The sequence below is a fragment of the Pyxicephalus adspersus genome, chromosome 3 (assembly GCF_032062135.1).
Source record: "Pyxicephalus adspersus chromosome 3, UCB_Pads_2.0, whole genome shotgun sequence".
Lineage (NCBI taxonomy): Eukaryota > Metazoa > Chordata > Amphibia > Anura > Pyxicephalidae > Pyxicephalus > Pyxicephalus adspersus.
In genome coordinates, this window is record NC_092860.1 from 104,308,942 (window position 1) to 104,332,883 (window position 23,942).

General features: G+C 36.4%; 1 protein-coding gene across 1 annotated transcript in view; it reads right to left on the reverse strand.

The window, feature by feature from the left end:
* ZNF827 (zinc finger protein 827) overlaps positions 1-23,942 on the reverse strand; it is a 106,117-nt gene that overhangs the window by 73,893 nt on the left and 8,282 nt on the right. The window contains exons 2-3 of the mRNA XM_072406831.1: positions 5,562-6,557; positions 111-283 (exon numbers count right to left, since the gene is read on the reverse strand). Coding sequence (XP_072262932.1) covers positions 111-283; positions 5,562-6,557 — 1,169 coding nt within the window. The remainder of the gene's footprint in view (positions 1-110; positions 284-5,561; positions 6,558-23,942) is intronic.

Consider the following 23,942-nt stretch of genomic DNA (forward strand, 5'->3'; position numbering starts at 1 on the left):
GGTACAATACAGACACAAAGTGATCATTGCGTACTGGTAACTTCATCTCAAGGTATTTTGTATTGTGAGCGCAATGTAATCTTTAGCTTTCTAGGTAATTGTAATCTCACCTTCATGTGCGATTTCAGATTGTCCTTGCGGGCACAACGAAATGGACACAGCGGACACTGATGGCTTTTTAAACCTGTGTGAATCACCATGTGCCTTTTCCAATAACTTTTCCGTTTTATTACTAGTCCACAGATGGGGCATTGGAAAGGCTTTCCTCCTTCTTCTTCTCCAGCTTTTATGTACAAAAAAAAGCATGAAAGAAAGAAAAACAAATGTGCACCATATTAAAAGTCATATTGATCACATATAATAATAAAATCCTGTAGGGGAAATTTAGCTGAAACACTTACCTTGATTCTTCACCAGATTATGTCCACAGTCTTAAGGGTTGAATACCAATGGCCATTCTTCAACCAAGAAGACTGAGTGCCCTGACCTAGAGCATGGAGCCCTGCATCCATACTGTACTGATACAGAGGGTAGTGTTTTAAAATTTGCACACATTTACTGAAAAGCCTATAACCATCAATTCTTCAGCTTTGCTGGGTTACGCATTGGGCCTAATTTATTAAACACTGGAAAAAATAGACTATCACAAGAGAAGCTTGATGATCCAGCAAACCTGGATTTCTATTACTTGGCAAATGTTTTCTGGACCAGATCCATTCCAGGTTTGCTGGATTATGCATGTTCTGCCACAATAGTCTATGTTCTCCTGTGTAGGAGAACGTTAATAAATCAGGCTCAATGTAGCATTGTTCATTACATCCAAACAGATGCTACAAAAGTAAAACTGTTGTCAGGCTACAGACATTAAAATCTAGCTGCTCCAACATTAAATTTGTCCTTAAAGGTTTAGTAAAATCCCTTAAGAAAGGTCTACACTCTCAAACTCCCTTCCTGTGAGCTTGCTTTGTATTTAAATTAGAGATTAAACGCTTGGCAGGCTGCAAGCAATGTTGTTGGAAGGTAGAGAAGAATTAACTGTTCAATTTAGAACTGAAAGTACTTTCTGTAAAAATGTTTGAGGATGAATTACTTTACCGTGCCTGCAGCTACAGAAGTTAGTAAAGGCTTGTTGTAGGACGTATTAACAGTTTGTTAAAAATATATAAATAATGTACATAGCCTAGTCACAGCTCTCTTGCAACACAAGCTGCCTGCAGTCTTACTAAAGCTGCATTAATTAGGGACTTACTATGTGAGGGGGTCCATGTCAATTTTGTGACAAGTAAAAGCAATCAGGTAGAAATGCTATGCAGCATACACTGCAGAAGTGTTAGAATGATACATTTAACTTTTTCTGCGTTGTCTGTAATCCACAAAACTCAAGTCTTTTCCAGCTCTGCTGCAAGTATACTTTCCAATTGTATTGTCCAGGTTTTCTGCTGCCTGTATTGACATTAATTTTTAAACCTTTGACAAGCTTTAAATTCCACTGGGACTCAAAAAATGTATTCCCACAGACAATTTTTTTAAACAAGCTTTTTGCAATGAATATCAGTGAGGAGCCTATACGGACCTGTAATTTACACATTTACTGCTGTCTGTAGGAGAAATACTAAAAATTCATATGGCCCTCAAAGCCACTCCTACTACAAAAAGTGTGTTTTGTAAAAGCTGCTTCAGCAAAATGCCTGGACTAAATTCTGAAGTACTGAGCAGGAAGGTTGTGCCTTTAAAAGCAAAGCTTCAACTGTAATATACCTTTAAAATGGAGAATTACCCTTCTGTGTTTTATTAGGGAGATTTCCTTTCATTTCATGTATTGCTGTTTCAACAGGAAGTGAGATGATCTCTTTTCAATAGGAGAGATAAACCCTTATTGGACAGTGGCTCCTAAAGTTTTAGCTGGATATTTATGCTTTAGAAGTATAAAATGCCAGAAACATACACACACACCTTTCTGTGTAATAGGTAAATCCCAATTAAAAAACAAAAACATTAAACAAAGACTATGGAAAGGCACATGCTGAACTAAAAGACAGGGGAGTGAAAATGTACAAGGAGAGGTGTTCTGTGTGGTGCTTGTATTTTCACATTCTATCTTGACAGCTCAGAAAGTAATGCCCAAATATCCATTTTGCCACAAAATAAAATATTACTTGTCAGCTTTGAAGACGATTGCATACTGTCTTTGACAGGTCAGGGTGTCCTTAGGTAACCTCACAACACAGCACAAGTTTTTTTTTATGAGCCTTCACACACTCTACTGAATAATTCATATACAATGGCTTTTCATTTACAATATTTTTATTACTATATTACACCTTGGGGCAAAGGACCAAAAATTAGCCTATTCTAAAGAATATTATTTATTATATTTATTGGCTACCATAACAGGGTTTCTTTTCAATTCTGTTTTTGTTGGTCTTTATGAAGGTTAGTAAAGAACACTTCTGGGTCTATTTATGAAACAGTGAACCTGGCATTCACCAAAACACTATCGGGAGTAGAATATTTCAAGTCCAGGTGTTTTCGATAGTAGAGATTGATTCTCCATGAGGGAATGTTTTGTTGACTGTGAGACTCAATGCTTTATAAAGAGACCTTAGTGATCTTCATTTCCAGTAAACAATCCTCCATAAAGTGTGTTATCCTACACTGTCAGACTTCAGTTGTCTAGCAGGCATTAACAATACTGTCAAATGAAACCTAGCCACTGACACTGTAGCACTACTACAATATGAAGACTTCTAGAACAGCTAAAAAGTCTATCCGAATGACATCAGTAAAGTCAAAAGCATTGATTTAAACCACACTGCTCACTAATATATAACCATATGCTGAAGCATACACAATGGCATGTTTCAATAAATTGTGGTCTGCAGATGAAGCTACCATCAGCTCAGGGCTGATATCGGATGGGAATCTGGTGTTTGTACAGTGCTTGTTGTCTGTTGTCCAAACGACCGTCCTGGCAGATCCATGGACAATGGACAACGATTGTAATGCAAGTAAAGGGGAGAGAGCGCAGGGGGATGCCGTTCTGTCATTCCCCCCCTCCCCTCTCTATAGAGCAGAATATGCTGTATGTACAGCATTTGTTCATGCAAAAGACGGACACACACACCAAGTAATATCAGGGATGTTTTCCATACAGTTCTATAATAATACATAAATAATAATCCCTGTCAACCCAAAATACATGCAATTGTACCATGTTTCCACATGATAAAATAATAAAACACTGCAAATGTTTGCATACATTGAACAACATATGACCATTAAAAAAATCTTTCTTACAATGGTGATCTTGATTTCCCTATGATTTTCCCTATGAAGACTATGAAACCCAAACAGAATTTCCTACAGCACAATTGGTGTTAACATCTTGTAGGTGTAACGCAAATCAACTGACAAATAATCTGCTCGGTAATCAGAGGACGTTTTATTATGATTATTATTGGTCATTATGCATAAAATGCTGCTAATGCTTAGAATTGGGAGCCATAAAGAATGAATAACCTTCTCATCAGACTCCCAAATACACTGTGGCATGAGGACCATTTATCTTGCAATGTGTCTAGTACTCATATTTAGAAAGGCACCCTTGTTACGGACACATCTAATCTCAACAAACACTTAACAGGGAACATGGACATACTGTACGCTATGCAACAAAAGAAAAAGATACAAGGGCACATGCAAGGAAAGGGGATATTTTACTTGGCCTCTGCGCTGGAAACATTACCTCAACAAGAGGTGTTCTGTTCTCAATAGTAAATTAGCATTTATGTCAAAAAGGTGCTGGCCGAGTGAAATACCCATCAATGCAATACCCAACAATCGGAAGTATAACTTTGGTTTGTTTCCATACAATTACAGTCGGTGGAAAACTTTAACCTGACTAAACACAAAGTATTTAGGAGCACTGCACTGTGGGATCTGCAGATTTTTTATAGGAAGCATATTACATTTAGCTATTAAAGGAAAATCGCTGTCCGAGTCAACTTGGACTATGGAAGACTGTAAAACGTTTCCTTTTTTTCATACCTGTGGGCCACAGCAACATACAGCATAGATGTTCAATCAATCTTTACTGTATGTAATTGCTCCACACAGTAGCAGCTTCATTTTACATGCTTGCGTTACTCTCTTTGTGCAGGTTCTCTACTTTACGAAACATTCTTGTGCCCAAAAATAGCAACACAGTTAAATAGTTGAAGAGAGGAACCATTATTACATTGTAGCTTTCCTAGATTCCTATCACATGCCAAGAGAAGGTTTTATTTCCCCCCTATTCGGTCTAATGCAAGCTCATTCTAAATTAATTGGGCAGCTTTAAAGCAATGCACATTAAAGCAGCAAAGTATACCATGTCTGTGGAAATGCACTGCAATATTTCCCACAACCCAATACATTCTTTATACTACCTTGAATATTATGATTATCCTGCAGTAGAATATTACAGTATGTGCAGTGGTGAACTCCAATGACTGAATGCTGTCTTATTCTTCTTCATAGAAATCCAACATATCTAACTAGTCTGTTTCACCTGGTAAATGGTGTCTCAGCAAGGCATACTTTACAAACATGATATACTTATATGAAATATTTTAGAAATATAAAAATACCTATCTACAAAGACCAGAATGTTACAACCACCTTTTTATACTTCCCACTTGCTTCAGACATGCAGTACAGGTGATGAGTTCATTGAAAAAAAATATCTAGCTTGCTCAATGTGTACATGAGAGCTCTACTCATAGTTCCCATTGCAGAAATGACAAACATGGTACTAAATCTTCACTGACACTGATAGCCAAGGTCATTTTACATTACCGCTATAGTCTGTATACCGGAGACATAAGCAAATAATGAAGTTGAGGAATATCCACTAAGACTCACATCCCAACATAAAAAAAACTGGGGCCACATATATAGAAATCTCATTGAGCATTCTAACAACTCTTATAATAACAGAGACACATTGCGGACCAAATGAAGTTATTCTACACATTATCCATTAAAGGAATATCATATCTGACTGACTGTTTTTACCCTTTTTTAAAAAACCCCATTCCTCACTTGACGGTCATCAACCTGCACACCTAGTTTTCTGCCATTCTGTTTCTCTGTACGCTCCACTCTCTGTCATGCCCTGGATATTAGCCTCTCAATGTGATGGGAAGAACACTGGACAGTACCAAGAAATATGACATTGGTCTAAACATTAACTTCCAATGATATTTGGAAAATGTAAAAACAGTTCCTCTCCCTTAGGCTCACAAATCTTTTTAGTCCTCCCCACAAAGACACTTTTAGCCCCAAAAATATACTGACTCTTCTCAAAATGTTACTTGTGCTTTATACTTTGCTTTACCAGATACTGAAACTGCTTGTTGAACCAATTTCCTTTTTTTCTACTTTTTGATGTGACTAATTATTTCTTGTGTCAATACTACTTTGTAGCAACAAGTTAAATCAGAATATTAAAAGGACTGACATTGGCATATTTCCAACATACTAAGTGAAAGTAAAACAGATAACTCTTTTTGGCTTTATACCTTGGCTTCCAGATTTTGAAGACCGTCCTTTTGGTGAAGGGAGCAGTAACAGTTCCAAGGATTGCACTGAAGTACCCTTTTCTTGCTTGTCTTCGGGTATTGGCAGCGGGTCCTCTGAAATGTGGGGCTTTTTCTTCTCAGCTAGCATACTACCAGCAGCTCGTGCAGCAACTTCCTTTAGGAGAGCTGCAGATGAGGTCATGGAAGCTAGAGAAAGAAATGGGCCTGCTGGAGAATGACGCTCTTGTCCTGATGTCATACCCCGCTCACTAACTTTCTTGGACAAAGCTGCCAAAGTGGAACTAGCGGACTGAGAACTGAATGGTGAAGTAAAGGACTCAAACCTTATGGTTTCTTCAGTTCTTAACTGTGATTGGTCTTGAAGAACAGCATTAGCAGCAGCTTTTAGTTTTAAAATTGCAGAATCAGGTGACAGGCCACATGTATTATTTGAGTTTTGCAGCCATCTATCCTGACTCCAAATAAACCGATTAGTTGGTACACATCCATATTGGTCACCATGATCCTGCTTTTCTGCAAGCTTTCTGGCAAGGACACTGAGTTGTTTTGCATGGTGGGATGTAGGAGAAAACTGAAGACCTGACGAGTCATCCCTACCATTCTGAGAGACTTCAGTCCCTAGCTGCACAGAGCCAGCTTCTAGCAGCCGTCGAAGGTTACTGCTTAATGGCTTGTTAAGACCCGCTTGGTCATCCTCATCCACTGAAGATGCTGAAGTTGACAATTGTTCTTTACAATGAGAAGCCTCTTTAAAAAGTTCATTTTCTAATATCAAATCAGCGCTCAAACTTGGAGTTGCACTTCCTAAAGAGGTATCAGGAGATGTGGCCGATTCACGACCCCGGTCAGCAGGAGACAATTTAAAGTTATCAGGTACGTCACCATATGAATCTTCAGATGGAGTTTCTGAATTTGTTCCAAACCAGGTTTCTTCCTCACTGACTTCCCCCTCAACCTCTTCCCGTCTAGTACCATCTAAAATAAAAACAATTAAAAAAAATTTCAGTACTGTGATAATGTAGTTTAATTTTACTCAAACATTGTTTTTTACTCAACACACTTATCTAAATAGATACAATAAGGTTATTATCAGTTTTAATGCCTAGAACAAGCCCTCTGCACAAACTCATGTTTGTGATGAAATATGAACAAAACATTTTACTGGAAGACCAGATTCATATCAACTTTTGTAGAACACTTACAAAATTTACATATGAGAACTTTTAATCAAACATTCTGATCTCACCCATCAGTGATTTTCATTATGAGTTGTGTCAAACAGTCAGAAAAGGTGGGTGCTAAAGTGCTAAATACCGACACTGCTTAGTACCTACATTATCATTTTAAAGAAGCCTTTGTCATGTTAAAAATGCATTTTTCAAAATATAAGGAAAAAAAATAATAATCCTCAGCCGACGCCTAAATGTACAATGAAATATAGTATGGTACCAAATACTAAGTAAAACTAATAATATAAAAAATATATATTTAACGTCTTCTCAAACATGATATCTAAAGACAAACTTTTTAAATCTCAGTTCACCTCAAACTCCTATGCTTCCTCTTCATCAGTTGCCAAGATAACTCTGGACAATTTAAAAGTCATCACAATGGACAGAATTTAAGAGGCCACCATAATATAATAAACCCACCACGCCACAAATTTAATATTGATACATAGAATACCATGTTCTATAATATGATATTTTAAATTGTAATTAGACAGATGCACTGTAATTGTATACACTCAACTGTGTTTCAGCTTTAAACTGTCAGAAATTGAGTCTAAATACTGCTCACAATATTCAATGTTCTCAAATCTGAAAACCCTATAAGCTGATGATGTACTGAATACACTAAGGACCTCTTAATCGCAGGAAAGGTGGCTTATCAAGTTTTAACACTTTATATTAATCAGGAAAACTAAAAAATATAAATAAATTTAGGTTTTCATTAACCCTAAAATGACAGATTTCCAATTTACCAACGGAAAATACAAATTAAACATGGCTGCATAGCTCAAAATATGTACATAATATTAACAGCTCATTTTAGAAAACAGAAACAAAGCAAAATTATCTATAAAGCCCAGTCAATTAAAATGACGTGCAGATGACAGGAGGTTCATTATATCTTTGCCACAAATAGTACAAGTGTTGCAGGAGATTGCATCAAATGTACATGGAAATGGATGACTAATTAAGGACAGAAGTTCTGTATTACCAAATGACAAGTGTACAGGCAAATGTCACCAATTCTTCCATTATACTCATAATAATATTGTGCTGATTAAACTTGTGCTTAACCTCAGTATTACATGGGTACAGTCACCATTTCATTCATTAAACCTGATTTGTGAATGGGTCCAAAATATTAACCTGTCACTGCCATTTCAGGTGAATCTAACTAAATGTTATGACAATTGTAAACCCATTGCAAAATGGGTTTTAATGTCCATATAGTCTATAGTTACCCAAATATGGAAGTCACCCCATAGACTTTGATTTGTCTAACAAATCTGAACAGGTAAACATTGGATCCCTATTCCAAAATACAATGTATTCTGAAGCACAAATTTGGCATACCATGCATTATTATTATTCCTTCCACCTTGGCTCCAGAAGTGCTGCAGACCACTTCAAGATGGAAAACTAGAGAATAGGGAACTACAGTTCCCAATTTCCTCTGTTTACACTAAATTTGGAAATGCTCGGCTCTGAACACTTTTGAGTCAGCCCAGTCAAATCGGAGGAACAGATGTGTCTCTGTCCTCCAGATATGAATATAGTGCAGTCAGAGGCAAGAATAGCAAGATTTACAATATTGGTTACTTTGGGCCCATAACAAAAATTAAGAAAACCTGCTGTAAACCTGGAGGGAAAAGATTTCAAAGCACATTTACGGGCCTATGAATAAAGATGGCATATAGAGAAAAATGTATAAAATAGAGATGGTACAGTGTTTTCCCCAGCCCATTCTAGCAAGGCAAATCACCCGGCACTTTTTACTAACCACCCAGCTGTTTTTGGGTGGTGACAGAAAAGGGTCTTCTCGTGCCAACAGCTTCTTCTCACCCTGCATAAAAAAAAGTGTGAACAAGGGAGAACATTGTGGTATATGGAGTAAAAAGGACTAAATTATACAGATCACGAATTTAAAAAACATAGATCTAGTGAAAGTATTATTCCCCAACCCACAAGGTACAAAAGGTGCTGGATGATGGAGAAAGGGATGACCAGAGGAAGTGGAGGCTGGGCTGAGGAGTATGGAGAAATATAGCACATTGCAGAGAACAGTAAGGAAGATTCATTAACGGGGCCAGGGTGGTATAATTGTACATTAGGATAACTGAAATCTACTTCTACTTCAATCTCAAGTCCCTTCTTAGTTATGCCAAACAAGTGCTAAAAACACTGACATTAACTTACACTGACACAAATATTAAACAGGTAGAGAATGACCATTGTAATGGTTTAACCTATACCGACTTGTTACACAATACCATGTACAAAATAGCTCAGCACATTTCAAAATCTTTTTATAGAATAATCCAACTTCTGTTTGGCAGTCATTTAAATTGTAACATACCAAAAGCAATGTGTTGGCTGGCAACAAGTGATTCAGTCGCATAGTACATTTTAAAATCACCCATAGAGTTAACCTTACATGTGGATTGAGACATACTTTACTGTACTACTATTATGTATTCCAATAAATAAACTGTTCTGTTACAAATGTCACTTATTGGCTGTAAAACATACATTCTGTTTTGCACAGGATGTACTGCTGTTTGTATTCTCTGCCTACTATACCAGTTTACTCCTTTAAAGTCTATTAAATCGGTTGAAAGAAGTCAATTACTTTGTAAATTGGAACTGCTAATTAAAGATCACAGGATTAAGAGCTGGTGTGTGGTGAATAAAAAGTGTTAAGCAATCTATGCTGTGTGTCTAGTCTTGTGATATTTATGCATTTCCAAGAAAATGCAAATACCTTTACAGAACAATTGTTATGGCTATTCTGTAACAAAATGTAATCTACGTAGACTTCAAGTCCTACACCTTCCTTTTTCCTTTCCATGGAATGATATCACTGGTTTGTCACTTATCATGAGTGTAAAGATGGCCACAGAAAAGTAGTTTTACTGTAACTTAGTACTCATAATAAGTGTTGGCCACAATACCCATAGGTACTTAATAAATTAAACAAACAGCCCCAACAACATTTTCTGAAAAGTCACTTGGCTGAGGGGAAATGTCCCTTGGTTAACTCTGAGTATTTCCCTAATATAAGACGACCACCACTAGTAGAACATTAGACTGGAAGTCAACAGAAATACCTTGAATAAAGGCACAATAAAAAGCATAATAATATATAAAAATAGGGTTATTTTATAGAAAGGTTAGAACTGATTTTTCACTAGCAACAAAAAAAAAAAATTTGGTTGGGTAAACTTTTTTGGCATCACTGTCACATTAATATGCACTGAATCAATATCATCTGATTTCGGCCATAAGGCCTAATTTGAGGCAAATAGCTAAACTGCCCTTGCAGTAGAACTGGAAATCCATACACACCATGCAGCCCCTCCTCTAAATGCTGTCTTGTTTATTTTCTTAAGATAGCTTTGATATTACACGAAAAGGATCGTATAGACAGAAAAGAAAAATAGTTTTGCAATTACAATCATTGCAACATTTCAGCCAGATGATACAACCCAAATAGTGCATTAAGCCCTGCAACAGGGCATATTTTCAAGGTCTCCTACTACATTACATGTCAACTGGCACAGGTAAATATTTTAGGATGCAATAGACACCGGTGCTCCTGGCAAGAAGTCTGAATAGCATGCATTGCTGAAGAGGACAGAGTTAAACAAAGGTTGAATGTGAATCATCAGTAAGGTCAGCTGTCTTTTTCCACTAAACAACCAACACTAAACCAAACATCACTAAACCAACAGTAACACTACTTTGTCCTAGGCTCACCAAAATGATTTTAAAATTAATAAATGCAATTATGTATTGAAAAAAAATGTATTTTTTTTTAAACCAACTATTGCAATTCACTGGTTTACACCAAGTATAAGCCATTCACGATCTCCTCTACAGCACCCTGCATTCACACAACTGTTCAGTTTGAATGCAGCAAACCATTCCAGATGTATATATACACATGCTCATTTGCTTAAATGTTTTTCCTACCTTCCCTGGTTTCAGTTTCCATATACCCTCAGCACCCATCTTCTTCATTATATTTTTAAATAAAATCTTACCATATCCATTAAAATACTTGCTATACACACTGTTTTAGACCTACCTTTAGGTACTAACCTGGGAATTAGCGATTCTTTATGCCATGCAGGCAGATTATGGGTGGTGGCAAATCCAGAAAACACAAATTTTATGCATTCATACTTCTCCCAACTGCGCTTATTCTTATATTTTATATGAAAGGGGGTAGACCAGGGTCAGTAAGACTGAGAGGAAAATTATTAGATGTTACTGGATGTTCTCCAGGCTATATTTGCCATGCTGCAGGCTTTATTGTACAGTGTAAGAAGCTCAAACTGTATATGGAGATCATAATTCCCATTTCCAAATGTTGTGATACCCATCTGTTTCTTTTCAAAGAAACGTGAATTGTATAGCCTTTCCATTAAAACGCACATGACATTCCCCATTGCTCAGCTTACTTAGGCACCCTTGTACTCCATTATACACCAGCTAGAGGGAACTGACATGCAAGAGACTGCCATAAACATATGTGTACTGAGCGGCTGCACATTTCACACTCATATACTGGTTATTTCCACATGGGTACATCTTACATATAGTCCGCCCTTGGCTTCGACATTTTTTCAGCTGTCACTTCTGTCAATTTACTTACAGTATATCAACCCCTGGCCATATATCACCTCTTTCTTCTATTTGTTCACATTCTGAGAACAGTCATTACTATTCATACATCATATATTTTACTCCATTTTCAGACTGATAATGCTGGCCACTTTTTTCCATCAACTTATTTGTAATTCAGGGGCACATTTTCCCATCTCTGTAGCTGTCAATGCAAATGCAGTGTGTTTTTACAGGCAAAATACTATACTGTTGCTGATGGGTTCTGTGAAATCACTACATGTCAAGAGATTGGAGCACACTATACTTTGATTAAACCTTCCCATCAGATCAGAGCAAGCCTAGCTGTTCTTTTGTTCTATGCTCTTAGCAATATAAAGGCAAGAAAATGGGAGTATTAAGAGAAAAGGTTTCTTCCACTGTTACCCAGACAGCAGCCACATATGCTCTTCAGACGATTGTTTAGGTTAACAAGGAAAGCCAAGTATTACAGAATTTAAAAGGCACTTTCCAGCAGCTTCTCTAAAAGGTAAGGAAATTGTCTGTGTAATAAACCATTAATGTCTTGCAAGTTATTCATAAAAAGTGGCACAGAGAATAAAACAAGAAAGGCAAGATGCAAAATCTGAGATGTTCTTAATCATGAAGGGAAATAGGACAGGAGGATTATGAAAGTTTACTTGGAGTTTGTTCACACTATAGGTACAGGATACATTTTATAAAAGGTACACATTTTCATTTGCATTGCAATGTGTTGTGGTTGGAAGTCCATTTATTAGGAGGAAGTACCAAATGTGGCAAATCACATAAACATTTGGTATGTGCTGATTTGTGTGCACAAACATGCATTTCTAAGGTGAGTTTGGAGTGCCACTGACAATTAAAGTCAAATCAGGACATCAACATTCTATAAGAACTATACAAAGTTAAAAAAAAAAATACCACGTCACTGATTAAATGTCTGTGGGCAAATAGGCAAATGACACACAAAAACAGAATTTAACATTAAAGTATAGCTATAGACCAGCATGTGATTCAGTTCTTTTGTTCAATTAAAAACAATATTGAAGGTCTTTGTAATACTATTCCCCTTCTGCCTATGAATTATCTATTATTTATTCTTACAATTCAGACAGTGAAAAAACTGTCATTACATACATTTTTTCGGACCTACTGACCCATATATCTTTGCTTCTCTATTGAATGCAGGCGTCTTATGGTTGTGGTCAGGAATGAGATGTACATAGCTTCCAGAACACATCACATCCCTCTGCCTCCATATTCTTCCTAATAGCCCTCAGCTTTGATGCAAACAGTGAGCTGGTTCCTGGTAGGAGTCATGCAATTATCAAAATGCTTTGGATAAATTATTATCAAAATGAAAGTCTTGGTAAATCTTTGCAAGCTGCATTTGTCTTCCTGTTAGTGTACACCTCCACCCTTCTGTGCATGGGCTAATGAGAAAGGAAAGTGTTGAAGTAAGGACGTGGGATGATGTGACTGCAGTACATAAAAAAGGTACCAAGCAATACCAATACCAGATAAAACATTTCAGCTATGGTTGACTGCATTTCTGCTTTAACTGTAGAAATCTAAATTTGTGTTCAATAACTTAACAATTACTGCATGAAAAAAAACACTTGGTAGGTATTGAACAAAAAAAAAAAAAAAAAAGGCTGTGGATTTGGAAATATTCAACTAATTATATACAATGACATAGGAAAACATGTGACCTTTTTTACAGATCACGTGCAAAAAAAAAAAAAGTGTCAAGAGTCTGCATAGACAGCTGAAACTTCCTCTGTGAACTACTGCTCAGACGTAAATAACTTTATGATCAGACAATAAGCAAAAGATGACCATATACTAATTTCAGATATTCACTTATCGTAGCAGCTGTCTATTCTGAAATATCAGTTATATGAAAGCAAGATTGGACAGAGGACAAAACACAGAAGTGATCAGCATTTAAAGAGCATCTTAACCCAGCAATTTTCTTTGGATGGTATTTTTAATCAATATTGCCACCAGCGTATAAATTGATCCTTTGTGATAGACTAAAATTATTCGATGTACCATCTACTTGCTCAATAATTGATAGGTATTAAAAAAACCTCATTAAAAATGAAAAATAATAAAGAAAAGCACCTTTCTGATTGAATTAACGTTTCTAATTAATCAAAAATATTTCATATTGTATGGTTGGCATTAACTTTTTTTGTAGGAGTTTCCCCCCTTAAATAATATTAATTATTATTTTCACAATGAAATCCTGCAATGAACACATTTCCTATTGCTCCATTGTATGTATGACATACATGTTTGTAGGCCTAGAAACGTCTGTTATTTTTCATCGCTATTACATGGCGTATTGGCAGAACTAGTACAGGTAGTTTACACAATAAAGACAGGGTTCTTTTTGCTTTCCTTTAAGAGAACATTAGGTGATCAGAATATCTTTGCCAGTATTATGCAGTTTTCTCTATACTTCTCCATAATGCTCCTAGCCTGAAAACTAATGCAGCTGCCACATCGAAGGAGGGAAGGTGCAATAAACATTTTTTATTTGTGGGTTTAGATATACTTAAAGCCCCACTGTCATAAATAAAGGTTTGGGGATGTGCTACCACTAATCAGAGATAATATAAACTATCATCAACAAACAGCCAATCAGTGGAGTTAGAAGTAGTTCATATATGAAGATTTGGTTGGAGCTTACATAGAAGTATAAAAGGTACATGTGTATGCGACAAAAGTAGTCAAAATACATGTAACAGAGAAGAACCATTCTAAATATCACTTTTAAGATCCACTGATGTCATTGTATGCAGTTTGCTGACAAATGCATTTTTTTAATATAGGTTTAGGTCAACTGCCAGGAAATGCTTCTATTTCTGTTTGTTATAGGTCAACACTTAAAGTGACCCTTTAGATGATAAATACATTCTAAAGTCTATGAAAATTTAAGAAGATCATCAATTTTAAAATTCCCCATCCTTCAAGAGATGCTACCACCATGTACTACACGATAAAAAGTTGAACAGAAACATGTACATATAGCCTATATGTATAATAAACATGAGGTTACATCTGCTGAGATGAGACTATGCAAAAACAACAAACATCCATGCCACTTGATAATATAAGAAAAAAAGTTTTGTCTGTGTAAACACTACATTGGAAATCAATTAATTTAACCACATGAATAATATGATGGTAAGAATATCATCTACTTTTTTAGGATACATTGTTTTTCGGCAGTCATCCTACTCCTACGGTTCCACTTAATTTAAAGCTTGTGTAGTGTCAATGTGGAGGTAGTGCTTTGTACACGGAGCACCTACCAATCACTAAAGTACTTATCATAATTAGCAGAAACAAATTTGCATAGTAGGAGGTATAGTCTCAGTGTAACTGAGTTTACGTGAATGCATTTGTCATTCTTCATAAACCCACATAAGCAAATGAAGAAATGTTTTAAATGATGATTCAAACTTATTTCTACACTTTTTGGGCCTGATTCATTAAAGCTCTCAAAGACTGGGGAGGATACACTTTCATCAGTGAAACTGGGTGATTCAGCAAACCTGGAATGGATCTGATTCAGGATTCAAAACATTTGCTAGCAAATAGCAAATTACTTTGAAGAAATCCTTTCCAGGTTTGCTGGATCACCCAGCTTCACTGATGAAAGTGCATCCCCCTCCAGGCTTGGAGACCTTCAAAAAAATCAAGCCAATTGTATTTATCATGTATACTGAACTATAGACTATACTACTAAGCATCAGATTACATCACCAAAAGCTAATTTTAGAGCACAAATTAAGGGTAAGATATGTATCTTCCAATCCAAGTGACAACCACTTCTCCCTTTTCCTATTCTGGTGTCATGGGGACAGGAAGGGAAGTGCAATTCGCCCAAAAGGGTCACGAAGGCTAATAAATGTTTACACAAATTTTACCTTCTCCAAATATAATGGTAAAAAATATACATGTTTTGGTTAGAGTTTACTACATAATGTGGAAATCTTAACATTTAACTACCAATAGGTATTAGTTCACATTCTCCTGATTCTACTGTTTTTCAATAAACTGTGCAACTATCAATTATGTGCGATACCTGCAGACACAGTCAGCTGATGCTTCTCAAAAGATGTGTGAAGGTATATAGATTATAAAAGGTTCCAAGAAATTACAGAAAGTATCAGCAAACATTACATTTAAAACATGCTAAACTATGAAGCCAGAGGAACAATGAGAAAGAAAGATCAGAAGATAGGACTATGAGGGAGCTTTTGTTACTGCATTGTATACTGATTCATTGTTTGTTTTCTGATCTAATCTTGCTAAGCTTTTATGAATTTAGGTAAAAATCTCCATACAGTTCAGTGGTTTTTGGAGATTGACAAGCAGTGTTTGCAGCAGGATTTCTCAACCAGGGTCTGGGGACTCGAGGGTCCCAACAGAGGTTGCTAGGGGTTCCTCAGGCAATGAGCAATTTGTGGATCACAGATCAGTTTAAGTGACAATGTGATGATCTTTGAGGTTCTAAGGGTGACATTCTTCCCACTGGCCAACACACTAATGTACTGTGAGCTGTGGATACAGTAATTATAGAAGGGGTTCCTTAAAGAAATGTTTAAAAAATCAAGAAAGACTGGGTTAATGTGGTGTTTGGACAGATTAAAGTGTTCTGAATTTCCTATTTTGTCCTCAGCACTGTCCAAATTTTAACTTTTTGGTATGTTAAGGGCACAATTTTGGCAAAATAGTTCACTAAGATTTGTGGGCATTTGTTTGGGACAACAATTTAGCTACACTTTTGCATTAGGTAGAAGGCTATGAACACTGCTTTTTGTGAGTGATTAATTTCTGCAGTGAATTGAATGTTATTAGTCTCCTCATGCTCCAGTGATGCACAACCTCTTATCTGATGCCTTGCCTTTTTTTTTACCAGTTACAATTACAGCCCTACTCACTAGCAGAATAGAAACCGGTATATGATAATGCAATTTGTTCTCTCTTTGCTTTTAATATTACAACAGTTTTGCTATTTAAAAAAAACTTTGTCTTAAAACAGACAATTTACACATTCCAAACCAATCTTTCCAAATTCAGAAAAAACATCCTTTAAACAGAAATTTCTACACTGAACTTTAAATCCTAAAATTCAATAGGCCTTGCAATGTTTTACCCTAAGCAGAAAACAAAACTGAGCAACTATCTCATGTTCAGTATAAGTAAATATATTTATATATTGTGTAGTTACATTTAATTACCTGTGCTTTAGTACATTGTACTTTTGTACTTTAGAAGGTATAGCTTTATTTTGCACCCTGCCCCTCACCCTAAATAACCCCCTTTGCCTTAACGGTCAACCACAGTCTGCAGAATTCCATCATCTAGACAAAATGTTATTTCCCCTGGCTGCATCTGTGCAATACATTCTTATAGGCTTTCCATTTTTAAAATGTATAAAATGTAAAGAAAAACTAAAAAAGCCCTTGGTAGGCTTTTGTCAAAATATGAGACAAACACTTTCCCTAAATCCTCTTTCATTCTAATTGAAACAAAGTGGAGTTGCACTCTTAAGTATGTATGCAGAAAATTAATAAAGTAAAGCTTCAGCTTCATTCAGGTAATTATCATCAATAATATTATTGTAGTTATATAGCACCAACATATTGCACTGTTTTTTACAAAGTCCAGAGTCATGTCATTAAATTTCTCTAGGAGGTGCTCACAATCTAATGTCTCTACCACAGACACGTCATTAACACAGTCTAAGGTCAATTTTAAGGGAAAGTCAGCAAAAATACTTTGAAATACATAAATGTACCACTTAGAAGAAACACAACCCAAAAGTTTGTTATAAAAGTAGAACTCCGTAAAGCACTATTTATATGTAAACTGTTGCCTTAAAAATCCTCAATGCAATTTCAGAGAAACAACATTTCTGTCCATTTAAAAATTTAGGGAGTCATTCATTTCTCTGCCTGTATGAAAGCAACTCTCTGTCTGGGTACTGATTGCACATACAAAATCAACAGCAACATAAACCATCACACATGGACCACTGACATCTGTGCATTAGGGTGCACTATAGTCCAGGTGCCATTTTTTGTCATTCTATACTATATATGCATGCTGATATTTTTTTCAAAATAAATAGCAACATGCATGCACAGCGTGTTACTGCATTGAGGTAGTCTGCATAGATGTGAATCTGGTCTTGCTGTATGCACAGGTTTTAACAATCCCTGAAATCCTCAACATGCAGTATGCTTGTTTGGCTCCCCTCCGCTTTTGCACATCACTAGCCCTTATCTGAGGGAAGAAAAAATTAATTCCTTCCTATAAAAAGTAAATACTATTACTATAGTTGTTGGGACTCTTCCTTCATGCCCAAGGGATGGTGCCAGATCCTGCACTTCTTTCACAGCTCTAAATGTAAGTGCTATGCATTAAAAAAAATAAAAATCTATACGTGCATATTTGGTCCAATTTCCAGCAATATCAATCTTCCTTTGTAAGGATGAACGGCATTGCACGTAAAACACATACAGTGCTTTATATTTTTGTCCTGTTTTGTCACATTACAACCCAGAATTATATATTTATTTGAATTTTATGTAACAAGCTTAACTATAGTCACAAAGTGGAATGAAAAATAAATACCCTTGAATATCCCATGAATCATCAAAAAAAACAATAACAAAATAGAAAAAACATGGCATCACCACAAACTAGAAAGAGAAGGCCTTGTCCAACCAAAACTCACACATACTACAAAGAAGCCAACACCATGACGCACCCCTAAAACACCATTCCCAAAGTGAAGAATGGAACTGGTAGCATCATGCTGTGGGAATGCTATTTATCAACAAGGGCAAGAAAATTGGTCAGGACTGAATGATGGCACTAAATACTGGGTGATTCTTAGCGAAAACCATTTGTGATCTCCCAGAGATTTGAAGCATTAACTTTGGGGGGTGAAAACCCATGTGTACTCATGATTTCTATTTTTTGTTTGTATCATAATACAAAAATATTTTGCAATTTCAAAGTGGTAGGCATGGTGTGTAGATCCCATCAAAGCCCCCCCCACCCAAAAAAAAAACAATGTACCAAATGGAAAATGTGGATATGGAATGTGAATAGAAGCTCCACTCAATCTTAAAACCAAGTATAATATTCAGCCCCTGTGTAGCGGAGGTGTATATAAAGGAAAAAAAACTTTTATGAATGTGGGAAACCCCTGTAAAGTTTTTATAGTTGTATGCATCCCTATCTTTTTATTCTGGTGACCACAGTCACTGAAACAAAGGGATTGCAAAGATAATAATTTAAACAATACATTTTTACAGTTTTTACAAAAACCAGCAATAGAACACATGTTCAGAGACAACAGTCTAGAGATTTCCCATGTTTCTACAACCATCTTCAAGCACTGAGGTTTTTAAAATTCCATAATAAAAGTAAAACTGTTTCTTAAGATACACTTTAATAATAGACCTACTAGTGATACTGTCAGTCAGTATGCCTGCAAAACCAGGGACCACTTAGCACTGAAGCTCTGTGGGGTACAGCAATAATACTCATACCGGTTAGATATCAGGTGGCTGCACCTCATTAATATAAATAAATAAAAATGAGATTTTTTTTATTAAGGTGTGTATTAGAGGTAGTAAACCTCAACTTGATACTGAGGAAAACCTTCTTAAAGTGTTAAAAAGCACACAGAGTATGGAGAATGGCTCTTATGGTCCTGCAGTCTTAGTAATGCCAAAATATTAAAATCGCCCTAAAATCTGACACTGAAAACAAATTAAATAAGAGGATCTATTGTAAAATTGCCACTGGCTGCTTTTTTTTCCAGAATTTTACTGAAAGATGGCATAATATTGGATGTCATTTACTGGCATTTGTTACAGTCACTGCACAACACTAAGTAAAAACTTAGTTGTATAAACATTCCATATATGTACTTAACCTACAGTTTCCATGCCTTATCCTGGCAGAGTTAACAGTGTATAGCTGGATTTTCAGGATTCAGCTTATCAGTGGTTAATTTCCTGACATTTCCTGACATTTCTTTGCAGTGAAATCTCCCGAAATAGGGCAATGCTGAGAAAAATGGACACCCCTGGTGATAAGGGGTATGGTGTAATGCTGTAAGCCAAAAAAAAAAAAAACAGTTTTGGCTGGATGTCCTATTAAAAAATAGTACAAATGACAGAGGACTGAAACAAACCAGTGATACCTAAGCAGCCTGTTAAATAGTGGGAACACTACCCAATGTTATTAAAGGAGTATGCAAATGCCCTTAGTGCCAAAATCTTTTTACTAACTTCCAAAGGCCAGGTATTTTACAATCTAGATTCCTAAATGTAGCTATTTAGACCAGCTTTTCACATCCTTTTAAATCCTTTAGGAACCCATCAAATAATTTTCAGGTCTCAGGAAACAGCCTGCTAAAACCATTTCCTTGGGTGTCAGTGGGAGAAAAAAAATCTCCTAAATTGTTTAACAGTTTAAAGAACGCTCCCCTACAGTGTTGTCTAGAATACCACCTTCATAGACAATTAGAAACATCATTAAAGTCCTGCAGCTGGCTCTAACAAGTGGTGCTGGCATTGGAACTATGCTGGCATCACCAAATGGGAGGTCCATTAACTCCAGTGCAAGGAACCCCTAACAGCCAATGGAATAACCCCCGTTGAGAATGGCTGCTCCAGACCAGTGGTCACCAACCTTTTCAGACTGGCGGACCACTAAATTTACGGCTCCGGACCACACATGAGCGGAAACTTCCTTTAGTGACGTCATGATGCCAGATCCTGCCCACTCTCCCTTCGCAGGTCTGAGCCAGGTCCACAGAGACAACCCGCCCACTTCCTTGAGCCTAGGAGCCGTACTGGGGACATGGCCTACGACTCTGGCCAGTGTATCCTTCCCCTAACCCCGCTCAGGGGTGCACCGGCCAGAGCCGTGGACCACTAAAATTTTCTTGTGGACCACCAGTTGGCGACCGCTGCTCCAGACAATACCATTGGTACCCCACAATAATCAATCTTCAAGTTCTAAGAATGTATTGTCTTATCAGCAGTTCGCCATCATTGTTCATACCAAAATGTTTCCGATGCTCAGACATGTAGTTACCCCACAGACAATATGTATCTAGTTTAAACTAAGACCCCTTCCTGCCAACACATTCATTGTTAGCACATGTGAACAGAAGCAGAGATTGATTGGCCACCAATGTTGTTCCTCCTAGTACCAGTCCTACTGGAGGCAGACACAAAGGCAAATTCAGGTCATGGCCACACTAAAAAGGATAAAAGAAATATATGAAAACTGATAAAAACTGTTTCAATAATGTTTAAATCAATTCATGACATGGGGTGTTTTATTCAATATGTAGAATGTCCAGCCCCTTCTTCTACACTGCAGTTCACTGACCATGTTTACTGGCATTTTATGGCTGTAATTTGTATGTTTGTAATATGCAAGTCAAAGTATAATAAAATCATTTTTTAAAGATATATATATATTACACACTATAAACAATAGTAATATTGCTTCATTGTATCTTTTTATGGTTCATTTATTGCAGAAGAAAGGGTTGACCTTAACCATGCTCCATAACCTTGCTTTGCATTTAAAGCTATGCAAGTTCAAGTACAATGCTTTGTTAAATGTAAATAAAAATAAAATACAAGGATTTACAAATCATATAAACACTGTATTTAGATAAAAAGATAACATTGTTCAAGGACTGAAACTATGTAAAATAATATTTATTTTGTTAATTTATGCTCATTTTACATTTATTAACAAGAAGAAAAAATTAGGACAGGATCAGGCTTGCCACTGTATTGCATCACTTTTTCTTCAACATTCAACAACACTCTAAGTCGGGGGTGTCAAACTCAAATACACAGAGAGCCGAAATTAGAAACTTAGACCAAGTCGGGGGCCAAACTTGAAATTTATTGAAACAATTGAGGAAGTTTACTACTTCATCCATAACTAACAAAAACAAACCCCTCTACACACACTTTAGGGTTGAAAATAATAATTTCTATGTATGCAGGCTGTGTGTTGTTCATCCTGTCACATCACAAGTTTGTCTGACACTAAATATTACACTATGCAGTCTGTAATGGATTGAAACAAACACAATGCCCCTGGTAGTCAGGCACCATGTGATCATTGCCTAGGCTTTGTGTCACATGTATGGTGTACAGGAATAATGTTTATGTATTGCATGTATTGAAAATGATGATGTGAGTTGGTAACACGGGTGGGCCAGATGTAGTTCATTGTCGGAATTCTTTGGGGGAGCCAAAAAAAAGGAACCTAGGGGCCAGATTTGGCCTGCGGGCCAGAGTTTGACACCCCTGCTCTAAATGTTTGGTAATTGAGGTGACAATTGCTGTTTTAAAATAGAAATGTTGTTCTGATAATGAAACCCTTAAATTCTTTGCAATTTAATGTTGAAGGTTGGTATTCTTAAATTGTTCGGACTTCTTAGCCACACAGTGGTTTCCCCCCTCTATCTTTTCTTCTGAGAGATTCAGCATCTCCCAGATGCTCTTTTTATACCCAATCATGTGACGGACCTGCAAAATAACCCATATTGTTGATGTTACACCAGGTGCTTTTCCAGTAAGCATAATTCTACTGCACTTTTGCAGTTGCTGAGCCTGAAAGAGCCTAGAGGTGCAAAACTTTACTGCTTCCAGGCACGTAGCATATAACAGTAGACACGTAGGAATGGTAAACACCTCTAGTCTGAACGTGTACTTTGTAGATAGCCAATTTTATGGAGTTCCACTTTAAATTTAGTCTAATTACCTTATATGGTTAAAAATTTTACTAACCTGGTACTAAGAAAACAAATTATATTACTGACATGAATTGTTTTACATGGTAGTTGTTGCAACAATTTAGTAAGCCTCTAAGGGTAACATATTTCTTTATTGGTTTGCACAACAAAGAGTATCAGGCTAACAAAACATTCTATCTTCATGTCCTGCAATAGCAAAGCACCTGCAGACATGTTGATTCACAAATGAATTCGCTAAATGGTCAAAACTTTCTGTTGTAAAGTATGACATACAGTATATTAGAGACAGGAAATATTTTACATAAACATGCAGTTTCCAGGAAAGTTTACTTCTCCTCCGTAAATCTGCATTATATTGCTTCATGGTTCATTCAGTAAACCTGAGAAGTGGCTGGCCTGTACGTTTATTGCATAGTAGGCATAGCCACTAAAGACTTCTTCTTTGCTTATCCCTGGTGACAAGTCAACAGGGCATCTCCATTATTAGTATTTAGTGTAACACAAATATTTTCATGCCACAGCTAAATAACAAGAAGGTGATGACAATCCTATGTATACCATATAGTACGAACCATGCCAAAAAAAAAAAAAAAGCATAAAGTAGTATAAAAAAATGTTTTAACCACTCTCATCCATTTTTTTCTACCGCATCACAACATAGTATGGAAACCATCTTTGATTTCTACAACAGCTTGGTCTTGAAGTCTTTCTAATGTATAACAATAATATATGATAAAAAAAGTCTAGTTATGAATTATTTAATTTTGTAATATTAAAAAAAAAATATCAGCTAATTAATTGTCTGCCATTTAACCTTTGCCAACCTTTAAATTTAAAGCCAACATTCTAATGAGAATTTATACAGTTCCACATATTTTAAATACATATTATCAGTTTTTTGTTTCCATTAATTTACATCATTAACATTTACCTGAAAATTTAAACAGAACAGTTAAAAGCAATTCAAACACAAATCACTAAATAACACTAATGTACTGCTTTATATAGAAAGAAACTGGAACCTTGATTTACTACTATCTATGTGTACAATTGGATTTCATTAGATGCCCATTTTTGAGCCCCACATACAAGCCCAGCGTGGCCTGCAATCCAAGTACAAATTTTGGCATTCACAAGATATTGGGGAAACTTTCTATTGCATGCCCTCAACTTTACACTTGTTTTTCACTGCACTTGCCCCTTGTTGATTTATGCCCCAGGTTTATGGATGTGGGGAGAGGAGGGAGGGGCAGTCAGAATCAGCTTTATGCCCAGAGAGGTGGGTGAATGTGTGGTATTCTGTGATTAGCCATGGGGAGGGGGGTACAAACAATACTGTCAATGTCAAATGAGAGCGAACGCTCTCATAGCTGAAACTGGCAAAACAAAAGGGGCAGCTGTGCCTAAGGGACTATACTCAAACTTTCCAGGAAATGACAGCGAGCTACACCTTAAATGTTACTTTAGAAGTTACTGGTAAGACTTTTTACCTGTAGTTATTATAATGAAAAGCCAAGGAAGTAGAATGCCTTCACTCCATTACATATTTCAAATATAGCCAAAACCCCACTCACAAATTTGAGTTGACAAATTGTTGAGAAAGAAAGGCTAGAACAATATAGTTCTAGATATGGTAAATGGTCAATAACC